We start from the raw sequence: 20141 nt of genomic DNA, 5'->3' as shown, positions 1-20141 counted from the left end.
TTTTTATTATATTATTGTGTATTTTCACTAACACTAATAGATTCTGAGTATGGTTTTAGAGTTTTAGGGGGTGCATATATATTGTTCTTTCAGAAGTAAAAGAATAGGCTGAGAGTAGGGTTATGTAACGACAACATTGTCTATACATATTATTTTTTTTCTCTTTTTTAATTAAGAAAAGTAGGGATAATAAAAAAAATGAAAAATTGTCATTCTTTACTTGTATGTGATGATTTCTTATTCAAACCGTTAATATCGATGGCGACCACCTACAAAATTTTGTCCAAATTATCGTATGAAAATGAGAGAGAGAGAGAGAGAGAGAGAGAGAGAGAGAGAGAGAGATATATCATATGAGTTTTATAGTAAATTCTAATATTTAATTATAAATATTATTTCTGGTATTAAAAAATTAGATATAATTTAAAAAAAAATTGAAAAAAACTTCAACTTATATTCTCTAAAACTATACAAATCTTATTGAAATACAAGAATATGAGCGTATATTAACTAAAATTACATGTTTCAAGAGGAAGTAACGATACAGATATAATACTGTATATAATAAATGGTCACGCAATTGCAATATTAATCGAAACTGGCATTAGTCAAACAAAGAATGCAGGAGGTAAGCAGCAGACTCAACAGCTACGTACGGTTTGGGAACAATCCAGTCTTACAACGTCACGAGGACGCGTAGCCGCCGGCTGTGTGTTAATTGAGCCATAAAAAAAGAACACAACAGTTGCCACTTTTTAAGGGTTGACGTCTGACCTTTCCCCCCACCCCCAAAATTATTGAGGAGGGATGGATGTCTTTGGCAGGCATGCCCTCCCTGCCCCATTTCTCCTTTCTAAAACGCGCTCCTACGAACCAAAACCAAACCAAGTCTCCCGTGAGTGAGTATCCACAATTACACACCATACATACTAAAATTCTACATTTCTGATCCGTATTCTTGTGTAAAGATCAAGACCTTCCCTGTTTGAAATAGCAGGGCTTTTGGTGGTCCAACAAATTTTATTTATATATTCTGATCGTGATGAAATTATTTCAAAAATAAATCAAATATAAAATGAGGTTTCAATAATTGCCTTTAGAGAGAGAGAGAGAGAGAGAGAGATTACGACTGATTAAGATGATCTTCTACAATTTCCCTTGTTAATTAAATAATATCTAAAATACAAAGAGATAGATATCATGTACATGCAATTTGTAGATATTAAAATTAAATAAAAGGATTCGCGTATTTTGTCTATACATTAACATTAAATACACGTGATTCAATACGGTATGCTTTTCTCTTTAAATTATAGCACTAATCTACTTCTGACTAGACATTAAAAAAAAAAAAAAAGGAAAAGAAAAGAAAAGAAACCCTTATCCAAAGTAACTAGTGATCATGCGCAGTAATTATATAATCGTTGATGCATGAATGCCCGACTGGACTTGATCGTGTTCATTACCGAATTAATTAATGTGTTTCCAATGGTAATTCATGATGATTATCTCATTTCGGCAGTCAAACCTATCTCCAAGACTGAATAATAATATATATAAATCCCTATTTCACATGAATTATGAAGAAGAAGCTACGTAGGATGTTCTAGTGATTAATGAACACGCAATCCAATTAATATGTCTTACATGATCTCAACCTCCTATTCCTCCTCCTCCTTCTTCTGCATCTACTCTTTGGGATTATGTCAGACTTTTCTGCTTCTACATTAATTAATTTGGCAGAGAATTCAAAATATTTCCTTTAGTATTCGCTTCTAGAATGCAAGGTCATGCACTGGTAAAAACCCTCCAAGAACAAGAAGCTTTTAGAAGATCAAAAAATAGTCAATGCAACATAAGAGATTCTCTTGAATTTCGATCCTTGTTTGGTAATATCCCAATAAATAATAATAATAATAACAACAACTTGGGGTAGTTGACGTTAGCTTGATTTGTTGATCCAAATTACTTGACCAATTGCCAAACTGATATGCTCATAATATCATATGGAGAAAGAGGTGAATAGGCTTGTAGAAGTCACCAAAACTACTATAAAAAGGGGGAAAAAGGGACCACAAAGTCAGTTTTTTCAAGGAATTTGTTTTCCTTCGTTAAAAAAGGACAAAGCAAATTATAAGACAGCTGGAATTTCGTTGCCATATGTTATAGTTCTCGAATATAATTATCGTGTAGTCATAAAATATCTAGGTACAGCGACACTGGGACCGTGAAATATTGATTGCGGTTGAAATTAAGCTGCAGCCAGTCAGGTGTTGTAGTTTTCATGAGCTGCAAGTGAAACATACAGCTAGCGCTTGCAACCTCATGACCAAGAGATTAAATTTAGTATGCAAGTGTAAAGGCAAATCAAATTAAACAAGAAAAAATCTATTTATCATTCATTATTTAATTATTATCTCATCATTTCGTGATGTACCATTTGATAATAGGTTCATAAATAAAATATAATAAATAATCTCTAATCATCTAATACAACGTCAAGAGATGATGAGAGGATAATGATCAGAATTCTGATAATGAGTAACATTAATTTTTTTTATTTTTATTTTTGTTTTATTCTTTCTAAACTAATTGAATTCATTTACTTATCATCCATATACCACACATTTTATAAAAATAAAAAATAAAAAAAGCTAAAAAATTATATATAGTATACGGTATGTAGGGATGATGAGTAAACTTTTTTTTTTTTAATAAAAATAAATTTATACGTCAAATTCTAAAACTATTTTTATTGTCAAATTGTAAAATTATGTCAAATCTTAAGTTTATAACTTTTGTGAAATCTACTAATTCATCTACTAATTGTTGAGTACATCACTGACCTACTAATTGTTGTTGTGTTTTGTCCGGATCCTAATGATACATCTTTTTCAAAATAACATCTTTGTGGCATTTGTCAAACTTCTAATAGGTCACTTGGTCTAATGTCCATTGATTCTGTGACGAAAAATTTTCATCAGGGCATTCACTTGTCACCTCAAAATCAATTTCTTAATAACATGTGTAAAAATTACAGAGCTAACGTGTTAAAAAATAAAAATTTCTCAATAAGCATACCATGTCATTAAAATCTTAAAAAATAAACTAACAGACCGATTTAAAATATGTTACATAGCATGCATTAGGATTGTTTTTCAAATAATATATCTTAGAAACCCGTTTGAGATTGGGCAAGACTTGGGTACTAGTAACCCTCTATTGTTGTAATTTCTTTAGTTTATGGTGAATATATCTTTTTCAACTGTTTTAGTCACAAAAATATTTCATAAAAGTAAATTTACAAATATACATGTTTTGATGTGGTTTATTAGATTGTAAAATTATTTTTATTATAAAATAAATCTAACATGTTAAAGTTGTGTTTCGTACATCTAGGCTAAGTTCCTGCAACTCGGGCCGAGATATTTCTACCTGCAATCACAAAGATGTAGTCTGCGATGTTGTGAGAGGTCATCCGATGGTTGATGCAGTAGCGACGACCTCGGTTTTGGTTGTCAGCTTCCTAGGTGATTGTTATGTCTTCCTTATGTACAGACAATGCAATCTTGTCATACAGAGATCCTAGGCCTCTTGGGAGGGGCGCCTCATCCTGCCCCCTATCTTGCTGGCTCTTATTGGCCATAGGGGGGCTTTAGCTTTGCCCAATGCCTTGGCCTTTCTATTTGCCAATTCCAGCTTTGTCTTTCTGGTTTGGTCAAGGTCTGGAGTTTGTCCTCAACATTGATAAAATCGTCTGCCTGACACATGAATTCACAGTGTGGTGGGGGATTCTTCTCGCCAATTGTACCATAAATTGGTTTCGAGGCCATATGCCTCCCAAGAGTGTCACCAAGGTGATTTCTTTCATCTTGGTCATATGTTGTCATATGCTCCTTATGGTGTTGCATCTGAGGTGACACTATTAATGTGGCGTGGCTCTTAGAGTGGCGTCTCAACAGTTAGTGATCGGCTTGGTCACTTCTTGTTCCCATCATTAGAGAATGGAGGGTTGCCCATGCTTTGCGTTCACTTGTTGCCGTAGATCCTCTAATGCTAGGCATCACAAGCGAGTATCAGGGTTGGTTCGTCTCATCTGTCCCCTTCAACTTGTTTTCTACATGATGTATTCCTTTTATGCTAACATAGTTTGTGGACTAGGATGGGAATATCCCTTTCATAATATATTATATAAAACTATGTTAATTTGTAAATTTACTTTTATGAAATCTCTTTATGGTTGTATCACTTCTCAATCCATGATATATTCTGGTTGGGTATAAAATGATGGTGTGACCTCACATTATTTGAAGTGAAGAGATTTATGCGGTTTATAATGACTCTAAGAGACATCGATTATGATTTTGATGAAAAAAAAATTTAAATATGATCAAGTGGTCCCTGCCCTCGTAAAAAAACCTTCAAATTGATCCCTATTTTTATCAATAAAAAAGTCAAGAAATAACGTATTCTTTAATGTTATTTCAGCCTATATGTAGAGCAAATTATTAATATTATTTAAATGATAAAATTTATTTTTTCAAATTAAATTAAACTATGTAAACAATGTACTTGGTGTGCGTTACACAGGCTTGAGAATATAATTTTTCAAAGATTTAAAATAGCACTTTTATTCTACTTCAAAAATTCTCTCTTCTATTCATCATCCACATGACTGCTAAGAGGGGAAAAAAAATAATGTGTAGTATATGAACGATAAATAAAATTTTTCTCCTTTGAGAGTTAAAAGGCACTAAACAAATTTTCCCAAAATTTTAAGATAATTCGTAACCTTCCAAAATATAGCAAAAACCCAAAATTGTATCCCCAGTGTTTCAAATTGTTTTGCAAAAATTCATAAAATTTCAAAATAACACCTAATTAACTCTTAACATTTTCTAAAAACTCATGGGTGTTTTAAAAATTTATAACAAAATTATGCCAATAAAATAAAAACTAAAGGATTTAGCATGAATTTTAATAACAAAAATTTTATGTCCATTTACTTTTGTGTATTTCTTATACACTAGAAGTTTGATGCATGCAGTGGTTCTTCATGCACATATATATGTATATATATATACTAGTAGTGGGCTACGTGCTAGGCACGTTTGCCTCTATTACTGTAAAACAATATTGTTCTAAGAGCACTCCTAATGAATTATTCATCTTATCTTTTAATATACATAATCAAATCATATTTTTTCTATTTTACATACTGATTTTTATAATATACTATATATTAGTTTATCTATTTTTACTTCATATCCTTTAAATATTATACTTTTTAATATTTTGTGGAATAAAAAGTATAAAGAAAGAGAAATTATTGTGAGAGGTAAAGTACAAGAAGAGACAAAATAAATAAAATAATGTTTACATTTGTGTGGAGTCCCTTATACATGTAGAGGCAATACGGTAGATAAATTGAAAATGAAAATGGAATACATAATATGTTAGATGCACTTTTAAGCTCTTTTCTTTCAAATTTTACATAAAAATAAATTTTAAAAAATCCATTGTGAGTGCTACTTCTCTAAGAAGTATACTTCCAATGACATAAATCTCCATAAACAAAAAAATTTAATTCCAGCACATTTTGATTTTTTTGAGGGAAAATTAAAGTCTTTGAAATATTTAAAATGTATAAAATTATTGTAAGAAATGACACTTTTTGTCTTATTGAATTAAGCTTAATTTTAAAGTAAGCTTTTCTATATTTGTAGCTCAAAAATAATATAGTTTTAAAAAATTATTTTATTTAAGTGATTATATTTATTTAAAAATATTATGTGATATTTATTATTTTAATTTATATTAAAAACTATACTATTTATATGGATTTATTTCTCTTACAAATATTTATAAAACTTATCATTTTATTTTATGATTAGGATGATTAATTTTAATAAAACAAAATTTGAATTTTATTCTTATTGTTTTTCTATTTTATTTTATTATTTAGTTAATTATTTTAAGTGTGTAAAATCCTCATAGTTGGATTATATCTAAAAACCCTAAAATAAATGGCCTACATAAATACACACAAAACCCTATCTTTTCCCTTATTTCTCTTCTTCCCTCTCTCTCCTTCCCATATCAGTCGAGCCCCCTTCTCTGTCTCTCTCTCTCTCTCTTTCTCTCTCCTCCCGATTCCCCTCCCCCACCGTAAACTAGACTAAAAAAGGAACAACTTATATGAAGGAGACTTTATGATAAAACACTTACAAAAGCTTCGAAATGGGTGTGCAAAAGATCTCCTAAAAGCTGTCCGAGAGAGAGTGTTTGATATTCTTTCAATGGAAAGTGTAAATGAAGATAATTTTGTGGGGAGAGGTGGCTGGAGATACTTATGGAAGAGATGTGGCTGAAGTTGAGAGTTGAGTGTAGTTTTCTTCTACCCAAAATATCCATAAAAGATTATCTCATAATATTATATCCAATAGTATCTACAAAAAATCAACTTAAGATATTTTTATCTAATAATATCTATAAAATCAATTCAAAATATTTTTACCCAATAATATTCATGAAAATTACCTCAAGATATTTCTTTTTATCCAATAATATCTACAGTTTTGAACAGACGTTTTGTCCGAAAATATGAAAAAATGTTATTGCACCATAAGACTTTAAATAACCCTCCGAGTCTAATGGCACAAACCATAATACATTTTGACACTTCTAACTATCTCCAATAATCAAAAACACACTTCTGATACCATAGTAAATAATAACACTAACTATGTAGTTAGACAAAAACGTATACGATTAAAGGATTCATGAAAACTTATGGGGTTTTCACGAGTTCCTAAGTTAATAGAAATTTTACAATTGAATTTCTAACGGGCTGTTACAATCTCCCCTCCTAAAAAAAAGATTTCGTCCTCGAAATCGAAGTAAGTAAGAAATAACAAGTTAAGGAATATGTGTTGCTTACCAACCTGGTGTCTATCCCGTATATATTTGCCTTTGAGATTATGTCATTCCTTAACTCTCTTATTTTAATCAACAATTATATTATACTTCTTTCCACAAGGTTGGCCAAGTTGAATCGACACACTCTCCAAACCTAAAATTTCAAGTAAATAATCTTCCGAAACTCTTCTTTAGAAAAACATAGGCGATATACTTTAAGTGTTCTTGTAAATACCAATGTTAGTAGAGAATTCATCAAAATTAAGCCGTTATCCTCTCTCTCTCTGTTTTTTTTTTTTTTAAATCGGTGGCCCTCTGTTTTAGACTAGACAACTCTGATGCGCATGATTTTTATAGGTCTTCTGTAGTTGTCAGGTGCCGCATAGCTACGACACTACTTTGTTCTTCTGTAATTATCATGCACCGCAGCTATGATACTACATTGCTCTTGTCTCTTGTAGAGAAATGATTCACGAGAGATGATTCGTCATAATTTTCTCTATAAAAGAATTATTCAGTTCATCTTCTTTCTCATCTCATCTTCTTCACTTTTCTGAAATTAGTCTGCATTCTTACTCTGCAATCTCTTTCTGCTTACTCACTTTGCAATGGCTCAGCAATCTTCTCATTACCAAAACATGAGGTATTCTGCACCTCGTTCACCAATTGTTTATGCTTCTTCCGTAGGTGCTATGATGTAATCCAATAATGATCTGACTAATAAGTCAGATAATGAACTTATCTACGAGCTTGTGAGTCTCGGTACTCGATACTCATCAGCCATTGTCGCATATTCTCAGCGACTGCAATCCAGGACTGGTGGGGTTGACAAACTCCACGAGAAAATTTCTATCATTCAGAAGCTTCTTATGGAATCCAACATGAAGATAGAAGCAGTAAAGCGAGAGAACAGAGATTTAAAATCTTTGCTTAACTCTTCTTTTCGAGTGGCTACTCCTTTAGATAGGAAAGGCATGCAGATTTTTGAAGAGCAAGAGCGTTTAAAGATGGAGGCAAAGAGCCTCAAATTTCTATAATTTTGCTTTATGATAATAAAATAATACTTCACAAATATTCATATTTGTGTTTCTATCTTCTGGTAGATGTTTTATGTGCTCCATTTTATTTCTTTCAGAGATTTTCATATATATGACATGATCCAATGACTCATATAAATATGCATTTAATCATGCATATCCAAACTCTCAGTAATCTTCAAGTTAATAAAAACCTCAAGGAGTTCTACTGGTTTAGGACTAACTTACTTCTTTATAATCGCAACAATCAGTCATCTTCCTAGGTGGTACTTCGATAACTGACCAGTTAATAACTTAAAATTGAGACTTTCTCTCTTATGATTGTCATAACTCTTCTATCCATCATGAGTTATCAATTATTCTAACTCTAAATAATTTGTTCCTAATGTTCACATAAATCCTCAAGACCAAGATTTTACTCTCCATATAATAGTCTTCAAAAGAAGATCGATCTATGTATCCATAAAGATAGTGCTTTGCCAGAAATCATTTACTGGCGGCGTGGTAATACTATTATCATAAATGAATCCTACTAAAGCTAAAGCTTCTCCTAATCAAATTACTCTTCCAAACACAATTTCTATCGTATTCTCAGAATCAAAACAATCCTCCAAATATGTGGAATACCATTCATCAATCATACATATCCTTTCTCATATTACTAAAAGGTATTCTATATCCAGGGCTGTATACGAGCCGAGTTCGAGCGAGTTTGGGTTGTGCGAACTCGGCTCGTTCACAACTCGAGTCGAGCCCAAGCTCGGCTCGTTCATTGGACGAGCCGATGTTGACGCTCGAGCTCGGCTCGTTTACATTTAACAGAAACTCGAGCTCGGCTCGAACTCGGTTTGTTAACGAGCCGAGCCCAAGCTCGACTCGAGATCGGCTCGAGTACATATATGTTATTTGCAACTTGTAAAATATACAAAAAATATTCTGCATCAGAATAATAACAAATTATTATTTTTTAATGGAGAATAATAACAATAGCAACTTAAATTTAAATTTACATCATGAAGCCTTCTAGAGACTATTTATTGACATTTACTTTCTAAATAGAACTAGTGAATGAAAACAGAGTTTATTTACAAATTACAACAGTAAGAAATGAAACTTAGTACATTAAACTCCAAAACAAAGAATGAGATCTAAAATTCAAATCAGTGAAGTCCTCAATCTTCACAAATGCAGCCCAGAAGTCAGAACCATATACATTATTGCGCTGCTGTCTGCATACACTAACTAATACACAAAAAAATTTGTTAACAGAATTTTAATCCCTTGCTCAAGTACTGTTAACTTAGTATACTGTCAAGGGATTTGTAACAGGAATGCAAAACTTAATTTGCACGAAATAAATGGCATATTTCAAACAGGTTGAAGCAGGTAGTAGCATTAGAAATTAGAATTAGCAAACTGCAATAAAATGGAATCAAATGGCAAACTCGCACAACAACTGACAAACCCAATAAAGTATACAATTATACAAAACATGAATTTCACGAGCAGTAGAAGAAAATGGCAAGCTCACTGATTTTACAAAGCACATCAGCATTTTAAATTACATATAGAGTGAAATGGCAAGCTAGATTGTCCAAATTACACAGCAATTATACAAAACAGAAATCAAACAAGCAATACAATCAACATGGCAAGGTAACTAACAGTGAAACAAAATACATAATTGTTGCACGTGAAATTCTTCATAGAAACAAGTTCTCAAGAAACAAAAGGCATACACTAATCAATTAATCAAAGTCCTCATGCAGTTACCAAAACAAAGTCAACATGACAGAACATATATAAAGCAGCAGGCTGCAGTAGCAATAGGCATACAAAAACTAAAGTTCATACTTTAAGTTAAAGCAAATATGCCAACTAGTTACCAACAAAATCACAATGACTAGAAGGGCCCAAACTTATACAATATTTGAGTTCACCATGACAGAAGTAAACAATTTCCCAAACTTGAACAGAATCACCACAGGACAACCTGCACACACTAATAAACCAAAAAAAAACATTAATATAATATTTATTCCCTTGCAAAATTACTCAAGTACTTTTAACTTAGTAATATTGTCAAGGGATGTTTGCAATGCAAAATTTAATTTGCCATTTAAAGAAATTTAGAAAATCTAGATGGTGAAGAGTTAGAACTTAGAAATTACCTGAACTGTCATGTGATCATATTAGATAGAAAAGCCAAACTGTCCAAATATTACAAAGTAAACTGTCCAAATATCAGATAGTAAATCATATAGATTAACCAAAACAGACTAGATAAAACTAGAAAATTGCCCAAAAGCTCCATAGATTAAACATGCTTAATTTAAACAGAATCTGAGTCTGTATGGGCCTATGGCTATGGCAAGAGAATCTGAGTTTCTGATGGAACATCCTTCTAAAACACAAGAACATAAACAAGAAAGTTAGTATTGTTGTAAATAAATTAATAATAGTAAGTATAAAATAATAAAATAGCAATAGACAGTGTAAATTAAATAGATTACACTTACAGAATTGCTTGATGATTTTTTAAGCCCATATAATGCTCTAACCCAATCAGACCCACATAACAACATCTGGACAGTTTCAGTTGACAATGACGCTCGATGAGGATCAATCACTCTGCCTCCTGCGCTGAATGTTGATTCTGAGCTAACTGTGGTAATTGGGGTAGCTAATATATCTCGGGCCAATTTGGACAAAGTCCGAAATTTGAGACTATTTGTTTTCCACCAATCCAAGGCATTGAAACTTGCATCTGAACCCTCTTCACAGATATATATACTCTCCTCTAAATAATTGTCCAGTTCTGATTTACTAGGCTGCACGGTATCAACACTCCTAACAAAAGATTTAAATAATGACTGGCCACTCTGCATGCTTCTCCCAGTCCCGACACTTGAGGAAGAACCAGATACATTCATTCGAGCATTATCCTGCTCTCTTTGTGCCTCAAGAGTTGAATTGTATTCATGAACATACTCATCATATAACTCATGCAACACTTGAGAGACATGATCGATATTCTTAGCAGCATTCGGCATGTGATAAATTAAAGGAAAACAAAACTGGATCAGGACCATTTTGAATCTAGGGTCTAAGACTGCAGCAATTGACATCAATAGATTACACTCCCCCCAATATTTGTCAAACTTAGCACTCATTTTCCTTACCATTGATTTCATGTACTCATTCTCATCTCTACTCTTCTTACCTAAGATGTCCTTCATTCTCCAAACTTCAGAAAGAAATAAGTTTGCTGTTGGGTAATCACTTCCGGATACAATATTGGTGACTTCATTGAAAATAGCTAGTAGTTGACAAACATTTTCAACTTGCCCCCACTCTTCAACAGTTGGAACCCATTCAAAACATCTATCTCTATCACCATATCTAGGGAAAACTTCTTTGAACTGAATTGCAGCATCCAACATTAAATAAGTGCTGTTCCATCTTGTAGGCACATCTAAAATCAGTTTCTTTGAAGGCAATTGCAACTGTTTTGCAATTTCACTAAACTGTTTTAGCCTATTCTCTGATGCTACCAAATATTTTATACCATCTCTTACACAATCAACAATATCCCTAATCTCCCCCAATCCATATTGTACAAGTAAATTTGTTATATGTGCACAACAACGTACATGAAATAGTTTCCCACCTACAGTCAATGTTCTCTTCAACCTAAAATCTTCTTTCAAGATCCGAATGGCAACATCATTAGAACTAGCATTGTCAACAATAATTGAACTAATTTTATTCTCAATCCCCCAAGTTTGGAAACACTTTTCTAAAGCATCAGCAATAAGAAGGCCAGTATGTGGAGGTGGCACATTACAAAAGTTCAACACACGCCGCTGAAGATGCCAATCAGCATCTATAAAATGAACTGTCACTACCATATATGAAAGTTTTTGACAGGAAGTCCACATGTCAGTTGTGATATGAACTTTATTCACATGTTTAAGCAAAGTCCTTAACTTAGCCTTTTCATTCTCATAAGTTCTCATACATTCTTTCTTTGCAAGAGCCCGTGACATTTTTTCCCAATATGGAGTGTTTGCACTCATGAATTTATTAAATACCACATGCTCCATCATAGAGAATGGATATTCATGGTAAAGTATCATATGAGCAGCAAGCTCTCGGACCCTACCACGATCATAGGTAAAGTTTGAGACAGTGAAGTTTCCATCTACCTCCTTAGACTCAACTGCTAAGACTTTTTGTTTTTTCTTAGACCCCATGTATGGCAAACAGGTTAGTAAGTGCCTACGTAGAGTAGTCGTAGAACTTGATCGAGAAGCTTTAAACAAGGTTTTACACCATTTACATTGAGGCTGTTTAACCCCATCCCTATCAACCTCGACAAAATCATTCCATACATCAGAAGTCCTCTTTCTTTTTTTTTCTTTCATTGGCTACTGTTTGCAATTCTATGGAAGCATTCTCAGTAGACACAGTATTAGGAGCCTGAGTATTTGCAGTATCTCCATCATTATCAGATATGGCCTCTACTAAACTAATCCCAATCGAGTTTTCATTTTCATACTCTTCTACCGGATGAATTTCATTCACTGGATCACCCATTTGCTAGGGTCTATTCATGGTAAACACAAAACCAGGAACATACAATAAGCATAAAGACATTGGCCAAAAATCAATGTCTCCTTGTCTTGGTGGCTCAAGGTGCCTCCAGAAGCAAGGATACTAAAAGATGTTAAAGTCAAAATAATATGACTCCAACAGTTTTGTTATACAGCCTTGCCTTGATGGCTCAATGTGCCTCCAAAAGGAAAGGCTGATATAGTTGATTAATATCAACTATAACAGATGTTAAAGTCAAATTAATTTGACTCGAACAGTTTTAGTATACAATCTTGCCTTAGTGGCTCGATGTGCCTCCAGAAGCAAGGCACCTCAACAACATAAACATAGAACTAATTGGATAAAATTAATCAACCAAAACATATTAAACACTAGTACATTTCATAATTGAAGCAAGAACATAAACACAAGACAGATTGGATAAGATTAAGCAAGCAAGACATGATAAAGAAAGCATTGAGATATACTTGAAGCAAGATAATATATTCAGAAGCTGGCATTGAGATATAATTGAAGCAAGAACATAAACACAAGACAGATTGGATAAGATTAAGCAAGCAAGACATGATAAAGATGACATAATTAAACAGTTGCAGAAAGGCCAATATATGATCATTTAAAATAAACAGAGGACAGATTCAAGCAAACATACTTTAAGTCTTGAAGCAAGAACATAAACAGAGGACAGGTTGAATATGATTAATCAATCATATCATATTAAAAAAGCATAATTAAATAGTTGAAGCAAGGACCATAAATAATAATTTAAAATAAACCAAAACATATTGAAGAAACCATACTTTAAGTCTTGAAGCAAGAACATAAACAGAGAACATGTTGAATAAGATTAGACAAAACATATTGGATAAACACATAACAAAACAAAACAGATTCAAGAAAGCATTGAGATATACTTGAAGCAAGAACATAAACAGAGGACAGGTTGAATAAGATTAATCAACCAAGACAGAACATATTGGATAAACACATAACAGAACAAAATTGATAATATCAACATTGAGATATACTTGAAGCAAGAAAATAAACAGAGGACAGGTTGAATAAGATTCATCAACTATGAAAAAACATATTGGATAAACACATAACAGTATACAAAAACACATCAACATAGGCCAATTTATAAACACAGAACAGAACAGATTATAAACACATAATTAGATAAACATATCCAAGAAAACATGTTTACATATTTTCAGCAGACATAAACCAAGAACCAAATCAAGCAAGAATAAGTATTACTCACTGTGTTGTGGACTGCAAGTTTTGCTTGCACTTTCAGAAGCAAAGTTCTTTCTTCAAAAGGTTTTTCAAATCACACTTGAGAGAATTTCCAGTATAACAGGCTAACCGCTATAATTCTCAAAACAGATAGTATAGTGCAAGTGCAATAAGCAAACAACAGCAAGATCAAGATAGATGTAAGGCTTGAAGTCATAAACAGAGACAGAGTCACACTCACAAAGACAGTCAAGAATCAAGATGTCACATTAAGCAGGCGTACTAGGGTTTACAATCAACACTTTCAGTATACAAACATGAAAAAAATGATTAGATCTAAGTCTATATACATAGATGATCAAATATTTAACTCATTAACAGAGACAGAGTCACAGAGACACACAATCAAGTCACGAGTCACACCAAGCAAGGCCCATCATTACAAAGTTACAAATATTTGTCAAACATGCAAAAACATGATTAGATCTACAATACTACAGTCAAATTAATTGTTACGAGAGAAACAGAGACACAAAATGGGTTAATAATTAGTTAAATGAACAGGAACATGAAATACGAAAAGCCCCAAACATAAACCAGGATTCAAGGAGTCAATGACCAAATATCCAAACAGATCCAACGAAATGGTTAGAAACAAAAAATAACCTAATTAATCGACTGATAGACAAACCAAATATCGAACCAGAGAAGTATGAACCACGAAATCAGAGATATAGTCGGTTGGGAGTCATAAATGCTAGCATTTAATGACCCATCCGTCGAGGCCTGACTGCCATCTCTGAGATTGAGATTGCAGTCAACAAAATCGGCCGATGCCTGCGATTGCGAGGATTTTGTGCAATCGCAGACTCCGGTCTCCGAGTCCCAGACTCGATGTGCCTCCAGAACCTTCAAGAATCAAGCCTTGATTCAAGGCTTCATTGAATCGTATCACACTACCACCGAATCGGGACTGAGAGGAGTGAGGAAATCGCAAATCGCGATGAGTCTGAGGGCTGAGAGGAAGTGAGATGTGAGTGAAACTGTGAAACTGTGAAAGTGAAAGTGAAACTGTGAAAGTGAAACGGCAGAACAGTCAACAGATGCGTGAAGTCGTGAAGGACAAAGTGAAAGGGGGCGGCTAGGGTTAGTTTTTAGGAGACGGCTGTAAAAAGAGACTTATATAGTAAGCAAGTTAACGGCTACGATTCATTCAAAGAGATCCAACGGTTCCGAAAATATAAATAATTATACAAGTTTGTAACAGCTTAATTTTTTGTTGTATTATTATATTTTGTAATACTAACACTATATAATATAATAAGTTATTAATTTTTTATATTATATATTTATTAAATTATTAATACACGTTATACAACAGCATATGTATTATGTATATAAGTATATTATATAAATATATAATGTTATATATTATGTTAGTAATATTATTATATTAGTATATTAGTATATGTTAAGTAAATATATATCACCATACATTAGTAATGGTATATTTAATTATGAATGTAAATTAGTTATAAAATGACCATTTCAGTGATTTTATTTCTTTTTATATATTATATATAAAATATTTTGGTTAATAATATTTTTGTATAAAGCTAATGTATTCATTATAACTTGTAAACTTATAGGGTTTTGTATTTTGGTTATATTTATTCTATATAACTTCTATTTGGTATTATAAATTAAGGGCTAGTTCTATAAGACTAGTTAATATTATAAATTTATATATAGTATATGTAGTGGGCTATAACTATAAGTGAGACTAAGTCTATATACATAATTATGAAAATTCTAAATTATATTTATAGTATCTATATATATTATCTATATATATATATATCTAACTTTTGGCTATTATATATTGTATTATATATATATAAATATATACGAGTCGAGCTCACGAGTCGAGTCGAGCTTCATACGAGTTTGTTCATGAACATTAATCGAGTCGGTCGAGTTTTATACGAGTTTGTATCGTTTAATAATCGAGCCTAATTCTATGTTTACGAACGATCCATTTAATATTCGAATCGAGTCGATTTCGAGTTTAATCGAGTCGATCTCGAGCTGCCTATCGAGTAGCCTGTTCATTTTACAGCCCTATCTATATCTAAATTGGTATGAACAATAATACTTCTAATAAAAATTGTTACTCTTACCACTAGGGTAACAATTCAGCTTCCAAGCTGAATTCTCAAGCACTACCACAATTAATAGAAACAATGACTCGTTTGAATCAAACAATGTACAATTTACCAACCCCAAAGACTTGACCTACTCCAAAATAACAATAATGCAATACTACCATCAATTGCAATCAGATCAACGTTAACTATGTTTACCTCAACTAATCCTTCATCCATCGGGAAATTCTGATCATCTCCCTTAGGATTCTGAGGTATTCTATCACGAGTCATGTGTCCCTTCTTGAAACACATGAGTATATGTATAAAAACCACATACTACCTTTCATACCTTAAGAAATTCAAGCCTACTGAAAACTAAAATTTCAAGCCTAATGTTTGGTACATTTCCTAAGGACATGTGGATTTACTGTCCAGAGACGTATTTGCTCTGATACCACCCTGTGACGCCCCCAAATTCCGTTTGGGATTGGACGGACATTTGAAGCGTCGAGACATGCAACACAAGGTTACCTGCCCCCGTTCATGACATATAAGATGCAATGTTCCTAACATGCATCTAACATTATGCAATATTCGCAGTGGATAATTTTTTTCTTTAGCAATTATGCAATATGCACCAAATTGAAAATATCTCAATTACTTAAAACACACTTCATACATAAAGACCCATTGAACAATTAAGATCACAACACTAGTCCAAAATGGTTATGATCCAAAAAGTAGTAGAGATGCAACTCAATCGTACAAGTAGTAATTTACGTTAATTACTATATCAACATTTATGTCGCACCGTCACTTAGTCAACTGTGTCTAATTGATCAGCTCCTGATTCTCCGTCAGGTCCTGTAACAAGATCTACCATTCGGGGGGAATGGTAGTTGGGACTACCAAAGTGAGATTTGATTACAAATCTCAGTAAGTTAACAAAAAACTTCCACACAAGCTAATGATGCATGGATGACCGTAAAAACATAAATGCATAATCAAATTCATAAGTAATTAAAGTATAAGTTGGAGTACAACATAGCATAATTGACATAACTTAAATTGAAACATGAACTGAACTTGACTTGACATGAACTTGATCTGAAACTTGACTTAGCATGAACTTGCTTTGAAACTTGAATTAATATGAAAAATATATACTCCACAGTTGTTGTGGCCCCATATATTCTACGTGTAAATACATACTCCACAGTTGTTGTGGCCCCATGTATTCTACACAAACTTGACTTAACATGAAAAATATATACTCCACAGTTGTTGTGGCCCCATGTATTCTACGTGTAAATACAAACTCCACAATTGTTGTGGCCCCATGTATTCTACGGAAACTTATTCTTTAACTGCTTAAATACATACTCCACAGTTGTTGTGGCCCCATGTATTCTACGTGTCACAATTGCTGTGTCTCACGTAGTGTATGCGCCATAATTGCTGTGACCCCATACATAAGTAATCAAGATGAAACGTGACTGGAATACGAAATGACTGAAGCCCTGACGTAACATAACGTGACTTGAACATAACTTGAAATACATGACCAACTTGAGATAGAAACATTTCGTAACATGGCATAACATATAATAGACAACATATTTAACATGACATACTTGCAACAGTGAATATTACATGACTTGACATACATGTAATAGATGGCATACTTAGCATGACGTACTTGTAAGGTACAGTAATACATGACAGAATATATTATGTAACAGATAAAAATTGATGACAGAATAAATTCTGTATAATAGACAATTACGTGATAACTTGGCATGGCACGACATATATGATAACACACATACATACACTGTAGTTCCTTTACTTAGCACACATACACAGTAGACTGCTAGTAAGTTAAAAGCTAACTTACCTCGATCTCCGCGTTTCTTATAAAACTTCAAGTGCGATTATGAGGAACTGTAATTAGTGATTCTAAAAGTTAGAACTAAATCACTAATAATTTGAAATATGGAAAATACTAACTTAAAGAGTAAAATTTTCATTTTACTCTTTACATGTGAGAAAATGACCGTTTTACCCATAACTTAAGGATTTTGCATACTAACTTCAAAAGTTTCCAAAATTTACATTTCTCATGTAAATTTTGTCCTAAACTTAAATATCAACTCAGAAAAATTTAAAACAAAACACAACTATGAAGAACACACTATGGCCGAAACATCCATAGGTCATTTCCCTTGATTTTTGTTGCAATTCCTTCCAATTTCAAAACTCATACTTAAAACATCCATTTAGAAAAAGCTAATAATTAACATCAAACTGTTTTGTAAAAAGATCCAAGCACTTGAATCACAAGTTTTAACCTTAAATCAAAACATCTCCAAGAATTTCAAAAATCAAATCTTATTTCTAACATATTCATAATATCATCCTAACATCAACCATGCTTTAAATCATCAAACTAAAGTCACCAAAATCACAAAATAACATTTGGAGTTTTTAGTTTTACACTTAGTTCAAAAACAGAAACTTTTTCCTCAACTAGTTTTGATAAATCTCTTGATCTATGACTTATAAATATATGATCTTCAAACCAAACCATCACAGGTTTAAAAAGATGTCCTAAAACATATATAAGCTTCTAATTCAAGATCACATGGTTAGAAATTAACCAAAACATAAATTTAGCCAAGAATATCCACACTTTGGCTTATTTGAATATCTCTTTACATAAAATTTCATATCTTTGAAACTAACATCAAATATCTTCAAAATAATAATATAAAATGTATATAAGATACTTAGGATCCTCCAATAAAATTATTAAAGTTATTAGAATAGGTTTAGACCACCAAAGAGTTAAACTTTTTCAAAACAGAAACTGTTTTTCTTCTTCCAGTTTCTAAGTTTCTAAATCTAAGAAAATCTTTCATCAAAACCTTTAATCATGCAAAAATCCTCAATCAATAGTCACATATACATGTTAACAATACTCCATAAAAATTTCGGACCAATATCTATCCATTAGCTTGGTCAAATACTCCAAACTATAACATATTCTCCAATTTATCTCCCAAAATGACCTTTTTATAGTTTACATAATATTTGACTGACCAAATGATCTTCAAATGGGGCAAATAAGATATCCATGTAAACTAGACTCAAAAAGGAACAACTTATATGAAGGAGACTTTATGATAAAACACTTACCAAGCTTCAAAATGGGTGTGCAAAAGACCTCATAAAAGCTGTCCGAGAGAGAGTGTTTGATATTCTTTCAATGGAAAGTGTAAATGAAGATAATTTCGTGGGGAGAGGTGGCTGGAGATACTTATGGATGAGATATGGAAGAGATGTGGCTGGAGTTGAGAGTTGAGTATAGTTTTCTCCTACCCAAAATATCCATAAAAGATTATCTCATAATATTATATCCAATAGTATCTACAAAAAATCAACTTAAGATATTTTTATCTAATAATATCTATAAAATCAACTCAAAATATTTTTACCTAATAATATTCATGAAAATTACCTCAAGATATTTCTTTTTATCCAATAATATCTACAGTTTTGAACAGACGTTTTGTCCAAAAATATGAAAAAATGTTATTGCACCATAAGACTTTAAATAACCCTCCGAGTCTAATGGCACAAACCATAATACATTTTGACACTTCTAACTATCTCCAATAATAAAAAACACACTTCTGATACCATAGTATATAATAACATTAACTATGTAGTTAGACAAAAACCTATACGATTAATGGATTCGTGAAAACTTATGGGATTTTCACGAGTTCCTAAGTTAATAGAAATTTCACAATTGAATTTCTAACGGGCTATTACAGAACGCCACCACTGCAGCCAGCCGTCGCCATCCACCGGCTCCCCATCTCACCGGAAACTTTTCCTCCCCCGAACCTCCCACTCTTCCCGCAGTAGCCCAAGCCATGCCTCCTCTCCCTGAATTTCTCACATCCCACCACACACCACTGCGATACAGCCCACCTCTAGTCGACGGCACTCCGTCACGGCCTCACCTCACCTCTCCTCCACCACGAGCCTCTCTCTCTCTCTCTCTCTCTCTCTCTTTCTCTCTCTCTCTCTCTCCCTTCGGATCTCATTGGAACTTCCACTCTCCATTTGGATCTTGTTGGATCTCTGTGCCCCCACTGTGCGTCAAATAGTCTGT

At 32.8% G+C, this 20141-nt stretch overlaps 1 protein-coding gene across 1 annotated transcript; it reads right to left on the bottom strand.

Annotated features, from left to right (window-relative positions):
• Positions 1-10320: 10320 nt before the first annotated feature.
• LOC122304807 (zinc finger BED domain-containing protein RICESLEEPER 2-like) lies at positions 10321-12211 on the bottom strand. Its single transcript, XM_043117070.1, has 2 exons — positions 10475-12211; positions 10321-10359 (listed from the first exon to the last, which is right to left on the bottom strand). The coding sequence occupies exons 1-2, from the start codon at positions 12209-12211 to the stop codon at positions 10321-10323; spliced, it is 1776 nt and encodes a 591-aa protein (XP_042973004.1).
• Positions 12212-20141: the final 7930 nt, after the last annotated feature.

This window comes from Carya illinoinensis, chromosome 3, assembly GCF_018687715.1.
Source record: "Carya illinoinensis cultivar Pawnee chromosome 3, C.illinoinensisPawnee_v1, whole genome shotgun sequence".
Lineage (NCBI taxonomy): Eukaryota > Viridiplantae > Streptophyta > Magnoliopsida > Fagales > Juglandaceae > Carya > Carya illinoinensis.
This window is presented reverse-complemented; position numbering and strand designations above follow the sequence as displayed.

Bases quoted from the DNA above. Each gene is read 5' to 3' on its own strand.
- LOC122304807 (XM_043117070.1), bottom strand. From the start codon at position 12,211: ATGGGGTCTAAGAAAAAACAAAAAGTCTTAGCAGTTGAGTCTAAGGAG. The intron at 10,360-10,474 runs GTAAGTGTAATC...CTTGTGTTTTAG, and splicing joins AAAAATCATCAAGCAATTCT to AAGGATGTTCCATCAGAAAC.